This window comes from Daucus carota, chromosome 6 (assembly GCF_001625215.2).
Source record: "Daucus carota subsp. sativus chromosome 6, DH1 v3.0, whole genome shotgun sequence".
In the NCBI taxonomy this organism is placed as follows: Eukaryota; Viridiplantae; Streptophyta; class Magnoliopsida; order Apiales; family Apiaceae; genus Daucus; species Daucus carota.
The window spans coordinates 7,662,916-7,684,722 of record NC_030386.2 but is presented as its reverse complement, the minus strand read 5'-3'; the positions used below and the strand labels follow the sequence as shown (position 1 = coordinate 7,684,722).

General features: G+C 33.5%; 1 protein-coding gene across 1 annotated transcript; it reads right to left on the bottom strand.

The window, feature by feature from the left end:
* Positions 1-301: 301 nt before the first annotated feature.
* LOC108227511 (C2 and GRAM domain-containing protein At1g03370) lies at positions 302-11,472 on the bottom strand. The gene is made up of 9 exons (XM_017402692.2): positions 10,437-11,472; positions 8,779-10,002; positions 8,228-8,410; positions 7,767-8,050; positions 7,553-7,669; positions 6,879-7,141; positions 5,235-5,478; positions 1,256-1,528; positions 302-1,134 (listed from the first exon to the last, which is right to left on the bottom strand). Exons 1-9 carry the CDS (start codon positions 10,783-10,785, stop codon positions 940-942), a joined length of 3,132 nt encoding a protein of 1,043 aa, XP_017258181.1. The 5' UTR covers positions 10,786-11,472; the 3' UTR covers positions 302-939.
* Positions 11,473-21,807: the final 10,335 nt, after the last annotated feature.

Below are 21,807 nucleotides of genomic sequence, written 5' to 3'. Positions count from 1 at the left end.
TTATTTGTTTGTCCGGAAATTTTATTTCTCATATTTTTTACTCTCCAGAAATTTGATTTGGATTTAACAAATGACAAGAAAGTTTATTCGTCCAGAAATTTCACTTATCTTTTACTTATCCAAAAGATTCAGATTTAACATGTAGGGATCAATTATAATTATATTTAAATTTCAATAATAAATAAATAAATAATTTCGTGTTCCAGATCACCCCGAGTTTGTAGAGTCAGAGAAACTTCAAGATTTAAAGGAAGAGGACTTCACGCCTCAATGATGCATCATAAAAAATTAACAAGTGTAATGAAGATCTAAACCTGTTGTCTATAAAAATTAACCATTTATTTCGCTGACTTTGAACATGAAATGAATATTTACCCTACAATATTAAGTAACATACATGGCTGACCAGATTCAAGGCCAAAAGAATTCACAAGTTTGTATCTGTGTCATTGTATCCGTGTTCGTATATGCAAGGTATATTTGACGTCTTGGCCTTGCACATCTGTAAAGCTAGAGAAGCAAAAAAGTTAGAAGTTCATGTCAATACCCGTCGAGACAAAGCTAGATGATCAACTATAATGCCGAGAACTGGATAATCGTACTGCCCTTTTGATCAAGCTCAATATAGATGATAACCTCATCAGCCACCATCTTGTAACTAAGCTCTGTAAAGCTATGCTACGAGGTTTCACTTGTACAAACAGAAGGAACACATTGTCCTGGCATTCTGTACCGCGGAATAGAGTACTGATTCGGAACCATGATATATGCCATCAAACATTGATGCAACTAGATACCATAAGACACCAGTTACGTAAATTAAGACAGATGCTTCTCGCTTCCATTCTAGAGTTAGATTTGACCGGAAGAACGTATGGATAGTGGATGCATTGATCAGAAACTCCTCCTCAGCAAGCTCAAAAATCTACAGTAAATTATCTACATTCCTGATATAAATTCCTTCTCTACTGTACTAAACATGACTGTTAGACGCCCTTGCAGAGTTGTGAGGATGTTCTTTGTGATCCTGTTCTTATATTTGGTACTTTTCAACCATGCGACACCAATATAAACTTGCACATTGCATCCGATGGATCTTGTGGGGAGATCTTCAAGTTGGTATCTCAGGTTTAGCTGCAAATGGAGATTACATGCAACTATATTAAAACAAAATGTTTCTTCCTACCTCCACAAGAGGCATACAAGATGCAGCAGAATCTGTATACTGTAAGTTTTTTATATAACGGCATCTTACATTGAAATAGTCACCTAGCGGAACTCCATGGAGGGTCATTATTTCTTCAATGAGCCAACCTTGTCTATCTGAGAGGCGAGTTTTTTGTTGTGTGCTTGTCACTTCTCCTCTATATCGAGTAATACCTTTATTAAATTTGTAATAAATCTGCCGCATGAACACATCAAGCTTATCATTTTCCCAAGGAGTGTGAGAGTAATTTAGACAACCAGCTCTCTCCATGACCCTATCATCCAATTCACTCCCACTGAATAACTCCATGACATAAGCAGTCTGCAGTGACCAATAACAAACAAAACTATGGTGAAATTAACATGTTAAGAGATATACATTGTAAACAAACATTATGTAGCAAAAATTGACACTTTATACACCCCACAACAAATGGAAATCATGACACCAATTAGTCATCATTCTACTGTCTAATGTCAACTACTTCAATCTGTACTCTGAACCAAAAGAACTGCTAGAAATTATGTGGTCACAACCTAGAACCTCTGTTGCTCCCAGCCTCCCACTCTTGGGTCAAAAAGGTGTTCCCCTGTTGACAAGACACAACACAGATTCCATATCCGATCCTTTGACGGGAAGTTGGACACTTCGGCCAACTGAAAAGATGATTTTACCAAAAGACTGGGTGAAGGAGAAGAAGATCCTTATTGGTGTAAAACTTTAAGTGAAAAGTTTTGAGGGTATGTATTGATGATAGATTGATAGTGGCTGTTGGTATGTTAATATTAACATGTATGTTAAACTTTGGTAATGTGTTTTTCTATATATTACTCTAATCCTTGCTAAGTTTAATGTATTTTACTATATTGTATATAAATGTTCTATAACTAATAAATTATATCAACGTTTTAATTTATTAGAAAAGAAAATTATACATTTATCAAAAAAGAAAAGAAAATTATATACTAAAGATACCTAGAGTATTCAAATATTAATAAGAGTTAATTACACTTTGTAACCCCTAGGTTTGCTCCAAACACAGTTTGGTACCTGAACTTTAAAACATGGCAATATGCACCCTACATTTAACATTCTCGTGCAAGTTGTAACCCCTAGTTACTATTCCATCCAAATCTGCCGCTAACTTTAACTGTTTGAGAGGTAACAATGTGTATATTAGTTTCGAACAGCTACTTTACCCCCGTAACCCCTCAAAGTTTATGTATTATATTTTGAAATTATATCTGAACACACACAACGATGTAAAAAAATATTAAAATAATTTTTAAAATATGTATTTATTTTAAAATTTTAAAATAAGTTACATCGTTTATGTAAAAAAAAAATTCAGATTCTAAATCTAGAATCATATTTTAAAAATTATTTTAATTTCGAAATATAATACATAATTTTGAGGGGTCACAGTGGGTAAAGTAGTTGTTAGAAACTAATATACACACTATTATCTCTCAAACAGTTAAAGTTAATGGCAGATTTGGACGGAATAGTGACCAGGGGTTACAACTTGCACAGCGATGTTAAGTGTAGGGTGTATATTGCCACGTTTTAAAGTTCAGGTACTAAACTGCGTTTGTAGCAAACCTAGGGGTTACAAAGTGTAATTAACTCTATTAATAATTATAGCACTTTTATTTGCGAATCCTTTTGTTATGTGCCTATATATAGGTGTCCCAATGAATGGAGGTCTTGTGTCCCCAATTTTTAGAGATCTCTAAGTCTCACATTCAGATTTTCATTGTGTATAGCAACTTAGGTGCAGACCATATAGGTCACACCATTTGAAATGATATGAGTTAAGTTCCTTGGAGTCTTTGTTTCAGTGGAGTTTTGGAGTCCTCATTCTTGAAAATTGGATAAAATATAATCCAGTGGTTTAAAATCGAATTTTTTTTGTTCTACAATATTTTTAAACATCCGACAAGTTAAAGATTATGTTATACAACGTAATCAACATGCATAACAATTGCTTTTTTAAATCACAGGACACTATGTTCTACAATATGTTTAATATGTCCTGCGATTTATAAAATTATTAATTGTTGTGCATACTGATTACGTTGTAGAACATAATCTTTAGCTTGTTGGATGTTTAAAAATATTGTAGAACAAAATAAATTGAAATCACAAGATTATATTTTATCCAATTTCGAAGAATGAGGACTCCATGACTCCACTAAAATGAGGACTCCAAGTAACTTTACTCAATATATATATACTCAATATATATATATATATATATATGGGAGGGTTCTGGTACAAACTTACAAACTTACAAACTTTTTTTGTTCAACACATATATAACTTGAGTTCAACATTTTTTAAGATATTTTGTTGAACATCGATTAAAATTGTGTTGGAGATGTACATAAATTAATTTTTCAATATAAGAACTAAGTTAAACGCATTACATAACCAATATTTATGTTTCTATACCCTACCCAAACCCCGGTGGTATAGTTTAAGCATCTTTATAGATGTATTCAACATAATGATAATTAGTGTTCTACATCTGATGTTGAACCCCAGTTTATGCGCTATATTTACAAATTGTGATGTTTTTTCAAGAATTTTCAACATGGATACGTTCTATGACTAAAGATTAACATGATGGGAGGATAAATATATTCAATAAAAAAGTTTGTAAGTTTGTAACTTAAAAAAGTTTTTATTTGATTCTATCCCTATATATATATATATATATATATATATATATATATATATATATATTATAACCCATGCTTCTTTAATACTTCCGAATTTTCTTATAGAGTTCTAATAAATTTATGGGTTCTTTCGATTTACCCGAGTTAATTTTTTTTTCCAAAAACACGGTGCGACCTTGTATAGGCAAACCTCAATTGCAACCTAAAAAACTACTGCTAACATAGCACCCTCATGTGCAACTTTAACTGAAATTTTGAAAAAAAAAGTTTGAAAACATGGGTATTTTTGCAAATTTCCGTGAATTTATTTAATTCAAAAAAATTCAAAGTTAATGATAGGTTATAATTTTAATAAATTAAAATAAAAGATTATAATATATTCTACTTGTATGTTTATAACTAACTAGCTTATTTTCTGTGCAAAGCACTAGTAACTTTTAATATATTATTTTCTAATTTTATTTTACTTTGATTACTTTTTAAATCTATTTAATATCATTTTGAATATATTATTATATATTTAATATTACTAATTATATACTTGTATTCTTATTTTGGATACAAAAATATAAAAACACGCGTATTATAAAATATTGAAATTGAATTTTCTTCTCTAACAATAATGTAGTTGGGAGGGATCGAACTCTAGTCATTTAATTTTCGAGCAATATTTAATATGACAGTTTTGTCTTTTACGACCAACCATGTAACAACCCTAATCTAATTATATATATCCAGAGAGTTGGTTTCTGTGAAGTCCTATGAGTTATATTGTTGAATATAGTGTCCTGCGGTTTATAAAAGCAATTTTGATTACAACAATTATGTTGTATAACATAATATGCAGGTTGTTGATGTTTATAAATATTGTAGAACAAAAAAAAAATAAATTAAAATGACTAGATTATATTTTATCCAAGTCAAGTTTAGACTCCAATACTTCAATGTTTTGTGGACTCTATGGAACTTGTACCTATATATTGGATATACTGATATAAATAATTATGTTCCATATGTTGCTGACGAGAATCAAACCTTATATCATTAATAGAAGCTTAGATTTTAAGATATATAGAATATTCTTCAGTTGGACCTAACTTTTTTGATCTATTTGATTTAAGATGTAAAGGTTATAAACTATCGGACCAAACTACTAGAGAGAAGGTAGGGGGGGAGCGATAGAGCGAGAGAGAGATCTATTTAATTGAAGATCTAATGTTAATCATACTAAACTACCAACCAGGGCAGGCAGGAGGGAGCGAGCAGGAGAGGATGATCTATTTAATTGAAGATCTAACATTACCAAACTACCAAGCAGGGGGAGGGGAAGGAAAGAGACTCACAGGAACTGAGAGAACAGAAGAATAAACCACAGACATGGGCGTGTCAACATCCACAAAGCCTAAAAATGACCCACTCTCCTCACTTTGAAGACTTCTGGTATCAGATTCTTCCTCAGATGCATCCAGGCTTTTATCAGCAGGTTCTTCTTCAACAAGGAGATTACTAGCTTTGTTTTCCTCTTCAACTATTTGTACCTTCTGCTCTGGACTCAAGGCTCTTGCTTTCCATAGTGCCATAATTGTCCTATTATCATCAATTACTCATATTACATGCATGCGTAAATTTGAATTAATACTTTATCCAAAAAACTTAAAAGCAGAAAATGTAACTACTTCATATTCTACCACGCCCTTTCACCATTAGAAGATTAATATTATGTTTTAACGAGGATCTGGTTAATGGTAGAAAGTTGAGTAATACCAATCATAATTGTGTAGTTTCAATGACTTGGGGCCAATCATAACCATTAACAGCATTCATATTTGATTTAAGACTCCAACCAAATGAAATTTATTAAAACAGATAAATGAACATAATATTTTGCACAGCATTACAGTTTTCATGTGCTTTGTAAATATATTTGTGTATCATGTAAATAGTAAGTGAGTGACCACTTACCCTCTCATATAAATCAACACCTCAAGGGGATATAAGTTAAATAATTTTTCTTTATCAATTCGAAGTAGGACTCAGGGAATACTAATTTCCTAACTAAAGATGCAAAGTGCAAACACACAAAAGAAATAAGTGACCACTCAGCAGCCACGAACTCTTATATTTATATATATTGAGTTACTACATTCTAAGAAAGAAATGAAAGTCAGTAAGAACATATGGAAAGCAGTAGAAGTTCAGAGAGCAGCATGTAAATAATTAAAGAGGGAAAAAAATTCAAATTAAATAATATCAGTATATTTCTATATCAGACATGAGTGGCTATTAATAAGCACTCTCTCTCTCTCTCTCTCTCTCTCTATATATATATATATATATATATATATATATATATATATATATATATATATGACTACCTCTATGATATGTGTACTTTTCAGGATGGCACCATAGAAGAAAGGAAAGCATTATGTACGACATGAAGCATAGAGCAGATTCTTTAAGTACATAAAAATGAGACCGGGCCAAAATGTTCTATAACTAAGATGTATGTTACTAGATACACTCTAGTCTGTACCAAAACTTAAGATCAGTTAAATTTTAATGTTGATGTAAACTTCAAATTAAAAATATAATATCTAGCTTTTAACATTTTCTATACAAGTCACAAATAATACCAATTAATACAGCATATTGCATTCAGGATCAGAAGATTCACTTATGCTGGATCTGAAACCATCTCAAACAAATGAGTGGCAGATATGATTTTTCAGAGGGAGTACATAGGACAACAGTGTGATGATGCAAGTAAGTTTGGGAAATTGTAATCCTTAACATAACAGCCCTCTGGATACCCCTCATTTAAGGGTTCGATCCTCTGTGGACTGTCAAAGGCATGTGTCATGTGTGAGTAAGTATTCAAATTTTTGCAGTTGCCCGTATTAAAGAAAAGAAAGAGTTTTTGCAATTGCCCATTATTGGATAAAGGAAAAAGAGAGCGATAAAATAATTTGGATATGAAAATTTACCTGTTTGCCACACTGAAAGACACAAAAGACTGAAAATGAAACTTCAGTCTACCTTCACTATCCTGTATTTTTGCACCATGTTGTGCATCTAAGCCTCTGCCAGGCCGTAAAGTGATTACGATAATTGGACTGCCCATTGATGACAAAGTAGGTGGAACCACCTGAATGGTTTCTATATCCTCCCAGAGAAGAAAGAAGGTTGTCTTGCGCCCAAAAAGATCAGCATGGAATCCAATTATCCTTGATGATAAAAACAGACGGCCCTGAAGAGGAACTCAATATACATGTTTTGAATCAGAAAATCCCACGCAAAGAACAAATTAAGACTTTATGATTTCTGATGCATGTATTTTTAAATCAGAGAAAGAATGAACAAATAATCAATGTTAGTCGGACTCCACTAGAAGTGTCCGACATGGATATGTGTCCATCTGTCAGACTCAGTAATATATTGAAAATTTTACATGTTTTTGGCCTAAAATAAGTATCCTAGTCCAGGTGTCTATGTCTGAGTGTCAAGTGTCCGACAAGGGTACTTTGAGGCAAAATGAACAGTCCGAATAACAGAACAAATAAAATATGATAACAAATTCATGAGCTAAACATAAAGGCCCCAGGTGTGAAAACATAATCTGTAAACAGAATCAAACTAAAAAGTAAACTGTTTAAATTACCTGCAGAGGCATTTTACGTTTCAATTGACATGTAAAATCATTTATGAGAAATTCTTCTGATGGAAGCTTGAACAGTTTCTGAAATGCTGAATTTGTCTGAGGAGACCGCAATTTAATCTATACATCATACGAAAAAATTATAATAAGAAACTATACCGTACTCGGAAAATAATATATAACCTGAACTCCTTTAAGAGAGTTGGGCGGTGCTTACCTTCTTTCCCACCTCTTTCTCCATCTTCGTTAGGTATTCTTTAACAGCATTAGTGCCTCTTGTGTCATTCAAAAAAATTCTTAAATGCAATTTAGATTGACATGTCTGTGCTAGTTTCCCCTGAAGAGGAACCCATACATCAGCTAACTCAGATATATTACTCTTCACAAAATTAATTTCAGCATGTCCCAGAGACATAGCTTCATCAAATGGCCCATCAAAATCATAAACATCCACATCCAGCGTAGAAGGAGGTTCTTCCATTGCATCAAACTCAAATATTTCTGAAAAGTTCACGCAAGAACTTAAATCAGATAACAAGGTTAATAATGTTAAATTATACAAGGATTAGGCTATCTAAGCTCCATGCTTTAGACATTTCTTATCCCACATAGCAATTTCAAGCAGCAACAGAGTAACATGCCAATTGTGGAATACAGAAACCAGAAACTGAATCATACCGTTCCACAGAGGATCAGATTTCTGGAACTTGATTGAGCTGGTTTTAGTTCTGCCATTGCAGCTAAAAACCACGTAAACATCAGAGAACCCAGTTGACTCAACAGTGGCCAAGTTGCTCCCTTCAAGCAAGGCAACGGTTAGTAACCACCCATCCCCCTGTGCTTTAACTCCATGGTCACTGCCTACATTAATAATTATAAAATGATAAAATAAGTAGGAGAATGAGATTGATGCAACAAGCTAAATTATATGGCTAAATACAACCAAATTTTATTTAGCTGGTTGAGAAGCAGCAGGAATCAATAAGGTAAGAATGTAGAGGGTACAAATAAATGAATGTCTTGATTAGAATTAGGTTAGAAATGCAAAATCTTAATACATGTAGCATTTTGGTCGGTACCAAACTAAAGTTATGATAACCATACCACAGTGTTGGTATATATAAGAGTTTGTGCTAATTACGTCACTTGATTCTTAGCTGGAGAGTAACATTTTACTTCAAGTTGATTACAAAATTGACTTCAATAATATGCAGTCTATTGATACATACCTCTCTTAACTCTGGCATGCATAAAACGTGATATAAGTGCCAGCACTCGTTGACCTTGAAGAACTAATATAGCACATGCAATAACTTCCCCAACAGAATCTGGCAAGTCCAACCCCACAAATTCAAGTCCTTGAACTGTGTTAGACGTGGTTAAACAGAGGTGCAAAAGCAAATAAAATCCCATGAAAATGGTAGATATTGTCGTAAAATTAGCAAAATACTGGATTCCCAGTTTCCAGTCTGACTGTGGTTCCACCTGTAGCGATGCTAAAACTTGTTCCTTGTCAGAAGCAATGTCCATAGGATCAACTAGGCGTACATTTTGAGCCAACAAAGCTGCATGCTGCTCAACACTTTCTCTTACACCTTGTCTTGCCCCATTTTCTATCATACCTCGCATCATAGTACTCTGCAAAAAGTTCATCCTCCACGATATTACTACTCGAGATGACTGTTCCCCTGATGGCAACTCAGGCCCCGGTGTAATGCAGTAAAGAACTTCTACCCTAAAACTGCTCCCGTATGGCGCATCTGGCGTGCTGGCACTCGATAGAACTGCAAACCCCTTCGAATCTGCTTTCAAGTATGTCTGCTCCTCAGTGGCTTTCAACGCCTTGATTAATTTACTTGCAGCTTTGGTGTAAGAAATCACTCTTTTCAAACTCCCATCATCCTCGAATTTCCAAGGTCGTAGTTGCAGGTCTGTGTTCCGCTGTATGTCAGCTAGGGACCTGAGCAAGTCTGAATCTGGTGAAAAGAGTAAAGAATTCATCTCAGGTGATGCAAGAGCATACAATTGATCTATGATTACTCCTCCAGAAAGATTGCTTGGCATATCAATTTCTTGATATCTCAATTCCAAACTTTTCATTGCATCACTAAAAGAGGGAGATGAAGATGGTTCTGCAGAACTGTCCTCAATAATCTCAGTTTTAGCTGTTTCCAGCATCTCTGGCATCTGCGTGATTTCACTAGTGGTAGGGTTGTACTCTACATTTTTGTTGAATAGTTGAGCAACCCTGCTAACAAAATTCTGAATCTGTGACTTCTCCTCCTTAATCGGAGCAACCTCCTCTAATCTGTTTGGAGAGGAAAAGGTACTAAAGGATCTCGATGGTGATTCATAAGCTGTGTCGGTAGAGTTTCTGGATGGTGCTAAGTCAAGATCTTGTTCATCCGTAAATGGATTGTTTTGCAAGAAACGTATAGTGAGAAGAATTTCACCTATTGAAAACAAAAGGATGAAAAACAACATCCGAGTCAGATTACCCTACAGCACGTATAAACAGAGTCACGGAGTAATTCACAAGTTTCCTTGAATCAGGTAAAGGAACAACATAGAAGATAAACAAATCCAGGAAAAATTTAGGTTTCATTTTAAGAAATTTTGAAGCATAAACTTCTTGTTTTGTATTTTCTTCAGTATCTCAGGTTGCCACGTAAGGCAAACAGATACATCATAGTCAGAACAAGGTGACACAAAATTGCATCTTAACCATTTAATTCATTCAGCAAGGATATCATTATATATAAAGGTACCGAAATCGGCATCTAATTGAATGGGCAACTAACTTATCAAAGACAATATATACCAGCAAAAAAATTACAAAATATGATACAGAAAACATAGATACTAAAAAAATCCATAGTAAGCATACCACAATCCGTGATCTTGGACTTATTATTCTTGGGCTGCAATGTGTACCAAGCTGTGCCAAGTGACTTGCTATCAGCATCCAAAACCCGAGAAACCGGAATTTTAACTAGACCGACAAAATCATCCTTACAGTACTTATCTTCATCCAAAACAGAAATAACAAGCTCTTCCTTCAAGTCTTCAACTTTGAAAGAAAATTCTTCACACCAAGAAGGAGTCAAAGATTTCTTCACCACTTTAGTTTTAAACCTCTGCCTACCTAATTTTAACCTAACAAATGGATCACTATAACCATTTGGATCCATTGCTGGTATATTTCTAGCTTCAATTACACGCACTACAAGCTTCATAATTTAGATTCTATATCAACTTAAATTACAATGACAAACACTTCAACAAGTACAAAAGAATAGACCCAAGTTAATAAAAATCTGGATGGTCAAGTAGGGTTATGCCAATCAAAGAAGTGAGTTGAGTTGACCAAGTCAACCTTGTAAGAAGGATCTATAAAGCAAACAGAGAATGAGAATATACTTGTTGGGTTTTTACAAAAGATGAAAAGGGTGTCATAAAAATCAAAACTTTTGGCTACCCTTTTAGTTGAAAAAGAGATCTGGGATGAATTGATAGAAAGATGACCAAAACTAGAAGAAAGAAAGAAGTGGAATGCTTACAACTTACAAGTAAATAAATATATGTATGAATGGATCTAAAAGACGAGGACAGTTAATAAATTAAAGACAAGTAGAAGTTAATAACAAGTGAAAGCAAGCAGCCTTTCTGATCGACTGAATGCGCGTTGTAGTGTAATAATGTAAGAAACTAAGAATCGGACACTATCGACCAAGTTTGACTTTTTCCTAAAACAACAAAAGAGAAGAACTCACAGTCATCAGACGGCGCTGACTGTTCATAGGTTGCAGAGTTACAGTGCTTGTGTTCTGCTTTACTTGAAATCAAGGGAAGACGAAACTGTTTTTTCTCCTAAACTGGATGCATGTCCAACGAAGTATGAGTTATGATGTGTGCGACATCCTGCTCAAAAAAAACTAGCCGGTTAATTTGATAATTTTTGTTTTCGGGATAGGATTCATTAAATTATAATTTCTTGTAAGTGTACAAATTGGATAATAAGTTGGAAATTGTTATAAATCTAAAGTAATTAACTAAATATAATATCAACATCAACATATTCTAAACGTGTGCTAGCATTAGGCCTCTTCCACCTCTTCCAAAAGACTAATTTTACTTCCAACATCAACATATTCTGCAAAATATGATGCAATACATCCTCTGAGCGTAGGTTTGAAAACACGTCTCCACTAATCAGGGAATTCAAAATTTAAATCCAAAGAAAGATAATAGAAATGATAGAGAAATCAGGCAGTTGGAGAAAAATTAGTTAAAAGATACGTGGTTAACCCATATGAATATGGATAATCCACCCAAGTACAGAAATGAACTGAAGTAAAATAGTAAATTTGGGTACAACCCGTTTAGAAATGGATGATCCAGGCATGAGGAAAAAGTCTAAAATGCACCTGAGTTTCAAAATTATGTAATATCAGGGAAGAGTAGAATTAGTCTTTTGGAAGAGGTGGAAGAGGCCTAATGCTAGCACACTTTTAGAATATGTTGATTATGAATGTTGATTTGCTAAATTTTCTTCCGTTTATGATTTGATATACACTATTCCCTCTTAGTGTTTGATAAAATGCACAAATGAAGAAGTTTACTTCCGCATTCAAACTTTCCCGGGGTTTTAGGCTCGAATTTAAATCTCATTGCAAATTGATGTCTCTTGCGTATCCAAAGTTGCCTTTCATAATTTTTGCGCAAATGAATATGTTGACAGGTGGGAACGGGTACCAAATCTAATAATTTGCATCAAATTTGGGAGTGAAGCAGTATGCAAAAAAAAATTCAGGTTTACTTTTCTTTCTTTCCACATTCTATTATTTCAATCAATATATTCATAATTTCTGCAAGCACTATATTTTTTGATTGTAAATTGTCCCTTCTCTAACCTTTTATATATATTCTGGCTATTTTTTGATTGTAAATTCTGTACGACATTATCAAATGCAAACTCAGATGTATCCAGTAGTGTGTTTCTAATGATGAGTATTTTTCAAGTAAAGATTTCAAATTTACAATGACACCATTTAATATAGTTTTATGCAATATAGAACTGATACCGAGTTGTGAATTTGTGTAGCGAATGTAACCAATAATCGAACTGATGAGCTTGACAAAAAACTAAACACAGTTTTAGAAATGAGGTGGAGCCTTATGGGCTTTGAGCCAATTCTTTGCGGCAAGAAAAAGATAAACTTATTAAATCACTGGAAGGGCACTGGAAAGGAGGATGTACCTACCCTCTAGCTAGATCTAGGAACTTTCGAGTGTGCTAGCTGTTTACATAATCATGTTATGAAACTTTATATATAAATAATTCTTTAGTGTCATACTATAATGTGGCTTTCTGACAAATAAAAACTCTTCTAGGTTGGCAGTCTGGGCGCTCTAGTGGAGAGGTGGACTGTGGTGACACAAAATTGACATCTCTTTCTATTCAGAATTGTGATTTTTCCCTAATTATATATTAATATTTTACCACACCATTCCGTGGACTAAGTTATCATTTATCTCTATTTTTGTGCCGATTATGATTCCACAAATTTGTACAGGAAAGTGTTGGGAAGATTACACTGGACAGGCTGTGGCAATAATTAATCATTCTTCATCTTATTAATTTGACATTGTTTGTGCTCACAATTTTTCAAAGAGTACAATGAATTGGCACTGTGTCTCCTAACTACATCACTAGAAGAAATGCAGTGAAGTTAATATTTTGTTCTGTTTTTACACATGGTTTACATTCTGTTATAGCTAATACTAAACTATTATGAGTGTGATCCCTCCTTTTCAAGTCAGTATCCTTTTGTAATTTCTTATGAACAATTTCATCTGATGAACATTATCTGATAGCTTCCTTCTTTTCAGTTCCTAGGACTGATGTTATTAGATCATTCAAATACTTCAGTGAGGGTACAGTATGTTACTTAAATAGACAACATGAGGATCCTCATGAACTAATCGAACTGTTCAGATCATATATCTCTGTAGGTCACAGGATGATAATTTGATGCATAATCCCTGTTATATATTCCTATACAATATGTATTTTTTGCTTTTTCATCCAAATGTGAACATTAGCATATTTTAGTTTACCATATAATATCATGCTGTGGACACCTCCTAATATGAGGTATATTTTCAAAACCAGAACAGATGCAATCTGTTTGGCTGTGACAATCATTAACAATGACCATATATATAGTTATAAAAAAACAAATGCATAATATCTTTGCAAATCTGGCAAATTTTGGAAATTCAATTCCAGGCACTGCAATATTACTTTTAAAGTAGTCATCCTAATATAGAAGCACGCGAGATTAATGCCAATATTTTGCTACAATTGCATATTATTTCAAATTGATTAGTGGTATGGGTATGCCAATGTATTAGAGAGGCAGGGCTCCCATCCAAGTGTTTATTAATCCGGCTGCTACTAGGTTTGTATTTTCCCAAAACATCATGACTTGCACCGTTAATCTCTATCTTTTTAATAAATTTTATAAAAGTTTGAATACAAAAATCTTAATTTACTAAATCTTCACATATGAACCAAGTCTTGAGAAAGTGTGTTATTCTTCTTCCACTAATCTGATGTGATTTACACTTTGCATGGTGTTTATAATATAATTGGTTTTAGTTAATTATTTTAATATATTATTAATATCATTTAAATGCATTTAATTTTTTTAACATGATGTAATTTATTAAAGATATAATTTTTAAAGAAAGTCGAGGGACCGAGGAACTATTATAATGTATTTAGCTTATTTTATTAAAAGTACTGATGTTTTGTTTTGCTGCAAATGAGGCTCTGCTCCGGTGTTAATGGATGCAACAGGTCAATTAAACTGTGGATAGTTGCTTATTGTTTGATCACAAGATCCGGACGGAAGAGGACAGTGCTTGGACCTTAACGAGAGAAAGAAAGGGATGGAAGGAGAAGAGACACGATCTCTCTGGTTTTGTTGTTGTAGCATTCTGCAATATTTCAGGTATGGAGTTTATAATTCACATCTTTCTTTTCTCTTTAAGTTCATTTATTTTTATCTTTATGCTCAACTTATTAGCATTCTTATTGTTCAACTTTTTAGCATTCTAATATAGTAATATGAGGCAAATTAATGGAATTGACATTGTCATTTGTTGTCCGTAAGTTTCTACACACCCATGATGAAAGGAGGCTAGATAAAAAGTTTTTATGATCATGGGATGCAAAAAGGTTAGACGAGCCATGGATACAAATTATGTAGCAAATGTTCGGGGACATGGAACAGTTGTTGTTGGCTTGCTGCAAATGGCTTAAAAAGGTGAACAAATAAGTTAGAGGTTTATGCATGTGGATGATCAAGAATCTGTCTCAATGTGACTTTTGGTTTGTGATTCGATTTTAGCTTCTCCTGCATGTACTTATAGTTGTTTTGTTAACAATTTGTGTGTGGTGTTTAATTTAAAGTAATACTGCTAAAATTCTTTTCCTGACTTATAAAAAATGTCATTGTTTCTGTTAGTTTATACTTTAAAGGACGGTTTCTTTATTTTTTTTCCGATTGGCTAACTAATTTAATTTAATTCAATTCACTCTAAACTGAAGTCCCCTTACTGATAGAATTAGCAGCAGCAGGATTTGGTTGTTACTAGAATGCCTACAAGACTTGAAATTACATACCATTGATTAATGACTTATGATATTTTAATTATAATTATGATTTTTTTAAAAAAATATAATTATAATTTTACAGATGTTTAAATGTATTACACAAAATGCATTTTAGCAATTTTATGATAGAAGTATCGAATTGAGGCGATGCTAAGAAGCGACTACAATTAAAATGTTAACTTATTTTTTATTAATATTTTTAAAAATTATTTATTTATTTATATATTTTAATTTCTAAGTTAACATTTCATGAATAATATTTATAATTATGCTTATGCGTATATATATATATATATTTGAATTATTTCTAAACATGACTTAATATTTTCATTACAAATTAGTGCATAAAAAAAACAACCGTATGCGATGCACGAGGCATATTATTTAGAGAAGCAATTTGACCCTGACCTCTTAAAATAATATTTTTTTTCATCGTCGACAATCGGTAATAATTTAAAATTGTGCAATGGAGTATAGAGAATTTTCGTGTGTGAAGGTACGGCACAAATATTAATTATCAACATGTTATTATGATAATTAATTTATAATTGTAATATCCGTAAGTGATATACTTTTTTGTCGCCATTGAAAACCGGTTAAAGTTTATAAAAATTAAATAGAATATCAACAATTTCCGTGTGTGAAGCACATGCAAAAAGCTAGTTAAATGAGTAAAATGAAATATGCGTCGATGAGAAGGTGAGAAAGACGAGGGAGATGATGTTATTCCTTATCTTCACAACTCATTTGTACATGCTCTATTTACAGATGAAAATTACTCCATTTGCATAATATGAATACAAGCTGGTAACCGTGTATCGAAAAGAGAAAGCAAGCTACAATTTTCAAATTACATGTATTGGTAATTGCATTCTTCTAGTAACCTTGACAATCACTACTGCATCATTTATAATACTCCCCCTTGATTATCAATGTGAGTTATTATTACAAAGATTGACTGCCTGGTTAAAACCTTACAAGAAAAAACCCGGTGGGATAAAAACATTATCGAAGGAAAAAGAGTACAGTCACCCCTGAATAAAATGTCTCACATGTTGACATCTTGACCTCCGCATAACCACATTATTTCGCAGCTTCTCAAATGTTGATGTAGGTAGTGACTTTGTAAGTATATCCGCAAGATTATCGCATGAGCGAACTTGTTGTACATTAATATCACCATTTTCTTGAAGCTCATTAGTGCAGAAGAATTTTGGCAATATGTGTTTTGTTCGATCCCCTTTACTATATCCTTCCTTAAGTTGTTTGATGCAGACCGAGTTATCCTCGAATAAAACTGTAGGACTGTTTGAAATACCTGATAATCCACATGATTCTCGAATATGTTGAATGACAAACCTTAGCCAAATACATTCTCTGCTTGCTTCATGAATTGCTGGTAACTCTGCGTGGTTTGATGAATTACGTTGCAGCCAATTAGCCATAGTCTGTTTTGTAGACTTCCAATAAACAGAAGTACCACAAATGTAAATAAATAACCAGTCTGTGATCGCCCAAATTGAGGATCTGACATGTATCAAGCATCTGCATATCCAGTTAGTTGTGATCTTGAACTGCTTGGAAAGAATAACCCAAGATCAATTGTCCCCCGAAGATATCTTAATATATGTTTAATTCCATCCTAATACCTTTTTGTAGGGTCGGAACTAAATCCTGTCAACAGCTTTACTGCAAATGCAATATCAGGTCGTGTGTTATTTGCGAGATACATGAGAGCGCAAAGTGTTATTTGAAAGATACATGAGACCGCCAATTGCACTAAGATATGGAATCTCATGTCTAAGAACTTCTTCATCTTGTTTTCTAGGACGGAAAGGATCCTTTCAACCTCGAGTGATCGAACAACCATTGGTGTGGTTAGTTCTCACATCCTGACTTTTCGAGATATTAATACTAAATCCAAAACCAAAATACAACACAATTTATTAATCTAAAATTCTATTACAAAGAGGACTATTGCAAAAGCCCAGCTAACGGAAGTCCAAACGTCGATCTACTCCAAATCTAATATTATCAAACTCCAAATCCAATGCATATCAACTCGCTCTTAAATCCAACCTGAAAGATGAAGAAGGGATGAGCTACACAGCTCAGCAATAAACAATTTGACTCACTGTTAATCTCGAAATCAGTGGGCGTTTTTGATAAAACAATGTTCCCTAAAACAATAATAATTTTTCAAACACTTGTAAAAGCAAATCCAACCCGCAGTTTATATTTAAAAGCAATCAGAATTTAAAACAAAAATAAATACAGAACATAAACAAAAATCTTATAAATACCACAGTCTTACACTACGGCCACACTAAGCTAGTGACCGGCATCTTATTCTTTTGCAACACTTACCCAGTGACCGGTATCTAAAGTTCAATAATCACCTGCCTTTAATAGGTATCTGAAGTTGCATACTTGTGCGCCTACTAAGGGTATCTAAGGCTAGTTCCGAAACTATAGCGTAAATTACGAACGGGTTCGAAACGTAGAGACTAGGTCTTCAAAGATTCTCATGTCTTATATCTTGTAAACTTCGAAACAAAATTCTTATATCGTATAACAAAAATCTGAAATTCACATAATCAAAATATCTTTTCGAAAATAGAAGTAAAGTAAAAAGTACCTGCCTGACTAATGGAAACTCAAGAATTCACATCATCCTAAATCATATATCCAATCCTTAACAACCAACCAAAATCATCTCATCTTAGACTCCAAAATCCTCCAAGAATCCAATATGCCCAGACTAATAATCACCTGTTTTGACCCACTAAACGACATTTTCTGGGAGACCTCAAAACACAAAAGTTGTAGAGGACAAAAAGACCTTTCTGAAAAGTTATGGCTTGTCAAAAACTGGCTCATAACGATCGGTAATTAAATAAAACGTCTACTGATTCAGAATTCAAAGAGAAAAACGGGATCTGAATGTGTTTTGTAATTTTGAGAACAGTTCGAAACAAAATCTGAGGATACATTGTGCAATAAAGTTGTAGGAAATTTAAAGACCTTTCTGAAACATCAAGAATCATCGAATTATAAAAAGAATTGAATTTTCTACGAATTTTACAAGACAACTGATTTGTTTGAATAAAGCCCTACGAATTTTTGTCATGGAAACGAAGAAAAGGTTGGACGACACACAGATGGTTATAAAAGAATGATGAGAGAAAGAATATATAATGAATGAGTCTCAAAACCCTAATTCCCAAGTGTGATTCATATTATTATTAAATAATTCAATTTTAAATCTTAATCATAATCCAATTTTAAGCTCTTATTATTAATTCTAATCAATTAATATTATTCGAAAATTTACAGGATATTACATTAGTGGATGAGTTTTGTCCATGTAAAACCGATCAAGAATCTTTTCAGTGTAGTTTGATTGATGAACAAATATTCATGAAGATAAGTGCTCCACCAGTATACGTAAACAAAATCTTGTCTTTCCAAGATCTTTCATTTCAAACTCATTTTTCAAATAAGTAGCAGCATTAGTAATATCTTCAGTAATACCGATAATATTCAAATCATCCACATATACAGCAATTATAACAAAACCGGTTGATGATCGTTTAATGAAAATGCAAGGACACACTTGATTATTAACATATCCATCATTCAATAAGTATTCACTAAGCCTGTTGTACCACATACGACCAAATTGTTTCAAACCATACAATAATCATTGTAATTTAACTGAATATAAATGTCGAGGCTTAGTGTCCTCTATATTTAATCCTTTAGAGATTTTCATATAAATATCACTATCAAGTGATCCATATAGGTATGCTGTCACAACGTCCATCAAACGTGTTTTCAGTTTTTCCATACAAGCCATACCCATTAGAAAACGAAAAGTAACCCCATCCATCAGCAGAGAGTATGTTTCCTCGTAATCAAAACTAGGTCTTTGAGAGAATCCCTGGGCTACAAGCCGGGCTTTATATTTCACAATTTCATTTCTCTCATTTCGTTTTCGTACAAATATGCATCTATTCCCAACAAGGAATACAACAGGTCCAAACACATTTCTTTTGCGCAATGATTGCAATTCTTCTAGGATTACAATATTCCATTTTGGCCAATCATCTCTTTGTCGACATTCGTCCACACTTTGTGGTTCAGGTTTAGAGCTCATAATAATAATATCATATGCCATGAAAAAAGCAAACATATCATCAATTTCAGTACTCTCACGATCCACTAATTTATCTGTTATGTACATAACTCATTGAGATCTCATAATTCTCAGGTACCTTTGCTTCTATGGAAGCATTTGCCACATTGGGGGCATGTGCCACTTTTGGGGCAATTTCCTCTTCAGGAGGTTTTGTTATAGCCACTTCAGGGGCTTGTACCTCTTCAGGAGGCAATACGACTTCTGGAGTATTTTCTAAAACTTTTGCCACTTCTGGGACAATTTCAATCAATTTTTGTTTTCGTGGTACAATATCTTTTGCACCAATAGGTCTACCACGCTTAACTGGGGATGGTCGGACAATCAGTTTTCCTAAGGAACATGTTGAAAAATGAAGTTCATCTTGGGGTATTATCTTTTTAGTTTTAAGAGGATGTCCCGCAGAATTTTCAATGATACGACGCATCATAGATACTCCTGGATGACCAAGTCTTTCGTGGTAAAGGGAAAGTAGTTTTGGGTATATGACTTTAGAAATGTTGACACTGTGGGATTTAATAACTCGTATACTCGTAACATATAATCTTAAAAAAACCGAGAGGAATTTTTCTAAGACCTTTTTATTGTTAATAGTGTTTGAGGTGATGAGGAGGTATTCTTTTTCATTCTCATTAGTAGTTTCAATGTGAAACCCATTAAGACGAATATCCTTGAAACTCAGTAGATTTCTAGTTGACTTGCTAGAGTATAGAGCATCTTGTATGTGTATGTGTGTCTTATTTGGTAGAATAAAACTAGCTTTCCCAAAACCCTCTATTATATTTGATGTACCCGATACCGTCTAGACATGCGAGTTGGTTTTAGTCAACTATGAAAAGTATTTCTGACTCTTTGAAATTGTGTGTGTGGTTGCACAATCAACCATGCAACAACCGAGTACATTAAACAACAACATGAAACAAATACAAAAAAAGAGTACATAAAGGAACTAAGTAAAGTCTGACAATACATATAAAATCTAGTCGTCTAAACCATAATAAAGATTAGCACCAGTGTCAATTTCATTCGAGGCCTTATTGATTGGTTCATTAACTAGATTATAATTAGCAAAATTTGTTTCTATTCTCCTTCTGTTATTTCTTTTAGATGACTCGTAGAGATCAACAAGATGTTTGGGTGTGCGACAAGTACGTTGTCAGTGCCCCTCAGATCCGCACCTATGACATACGCGTCAGTTCTCTCCTTCTTGGGATGCCTTTATTTTATTTGGCACTTCACGTTGCCATTTCTGGTGGTAGAGTTGTAACCATCACGTTGCCACTTTAGGTGGCCAGAATGATATTGATTACGAAATCGACCATGGAAATTTCCACGTCCACAGTTCCGTCCATAACCTCGTCCTCCTCTATGCCCTTTCCCACGTTCATTCTTCAGGAATGACGTGTTATGTACTTCAGGTAACTGGGCAGAGTCTGTGGGACGTATCTGATGATTTTTCAATAGCAACTCATTATTCTTTTCAGCCACAAGAAGGAGAGATATCAGCTCACCATATGTCTGAAAATTCCGCTCCCTATATTGTTGAGCCAGGATCATAGTGTTGGGGTGAAAGGTTGAGAGGATCATAGTAATTTTGAGCTTATCTTGAAAAGAACATAATTATATTCAGCTACAGATTTGAAATCTTGTAACCCTAAATTAATCCAGTCATATCGGGCAGAGGGCAAGTGAACAAATTTCTTGTGATCAAATCTATCCTTGAGATTATTCCAAAGAGTGAATTGATTTTTGATAGTGAGGTATTCGGATTTTTGGTCTTCGTGGATGGGATGCCTAAGAAAGATAATTGTTTTTGCATTTTGTTCAACAGTTGGGATTTTTTCTGGGTCAGTTATATCTTTTAAGCCATTAGCACTAAGGTGTAATTCTGCATCAAGGACCCATGACAAATAATTATTTCCCAAAACATCCAAGGCAACGAACTCTAATTGTTCAAGATTCGCCATTCAGAATTTAAAAGACGACACAATAGAATAACGTGTTGGTGAATAAATAATTACTCATATGTCACATAATAAAATTTATAATACAAAACAATAAATATTATAATGATGCTACATGAATCTTTAATTTAAACAACAATATAAACAAATTCAAAAGCTATAATAATAATGAGGATTTTCACAATAACATTTATAAAATAAAATAAATAAGTTAGAACGTACCTTCTTCGTTGAAATAAAACCCGAATTACATCTTATACTCCTTTATTGAAATAAAACTCGGGCAGAGACTCGTGCTGATAACGTGTTATAAATCTAAAGTAATCAACTAAATATAATATTAAGCGAGTAAAATGAAATATGTGTCGATGAGAAGGTGAGAAAGACAGGGTAAATGATGTTATTGCTTATC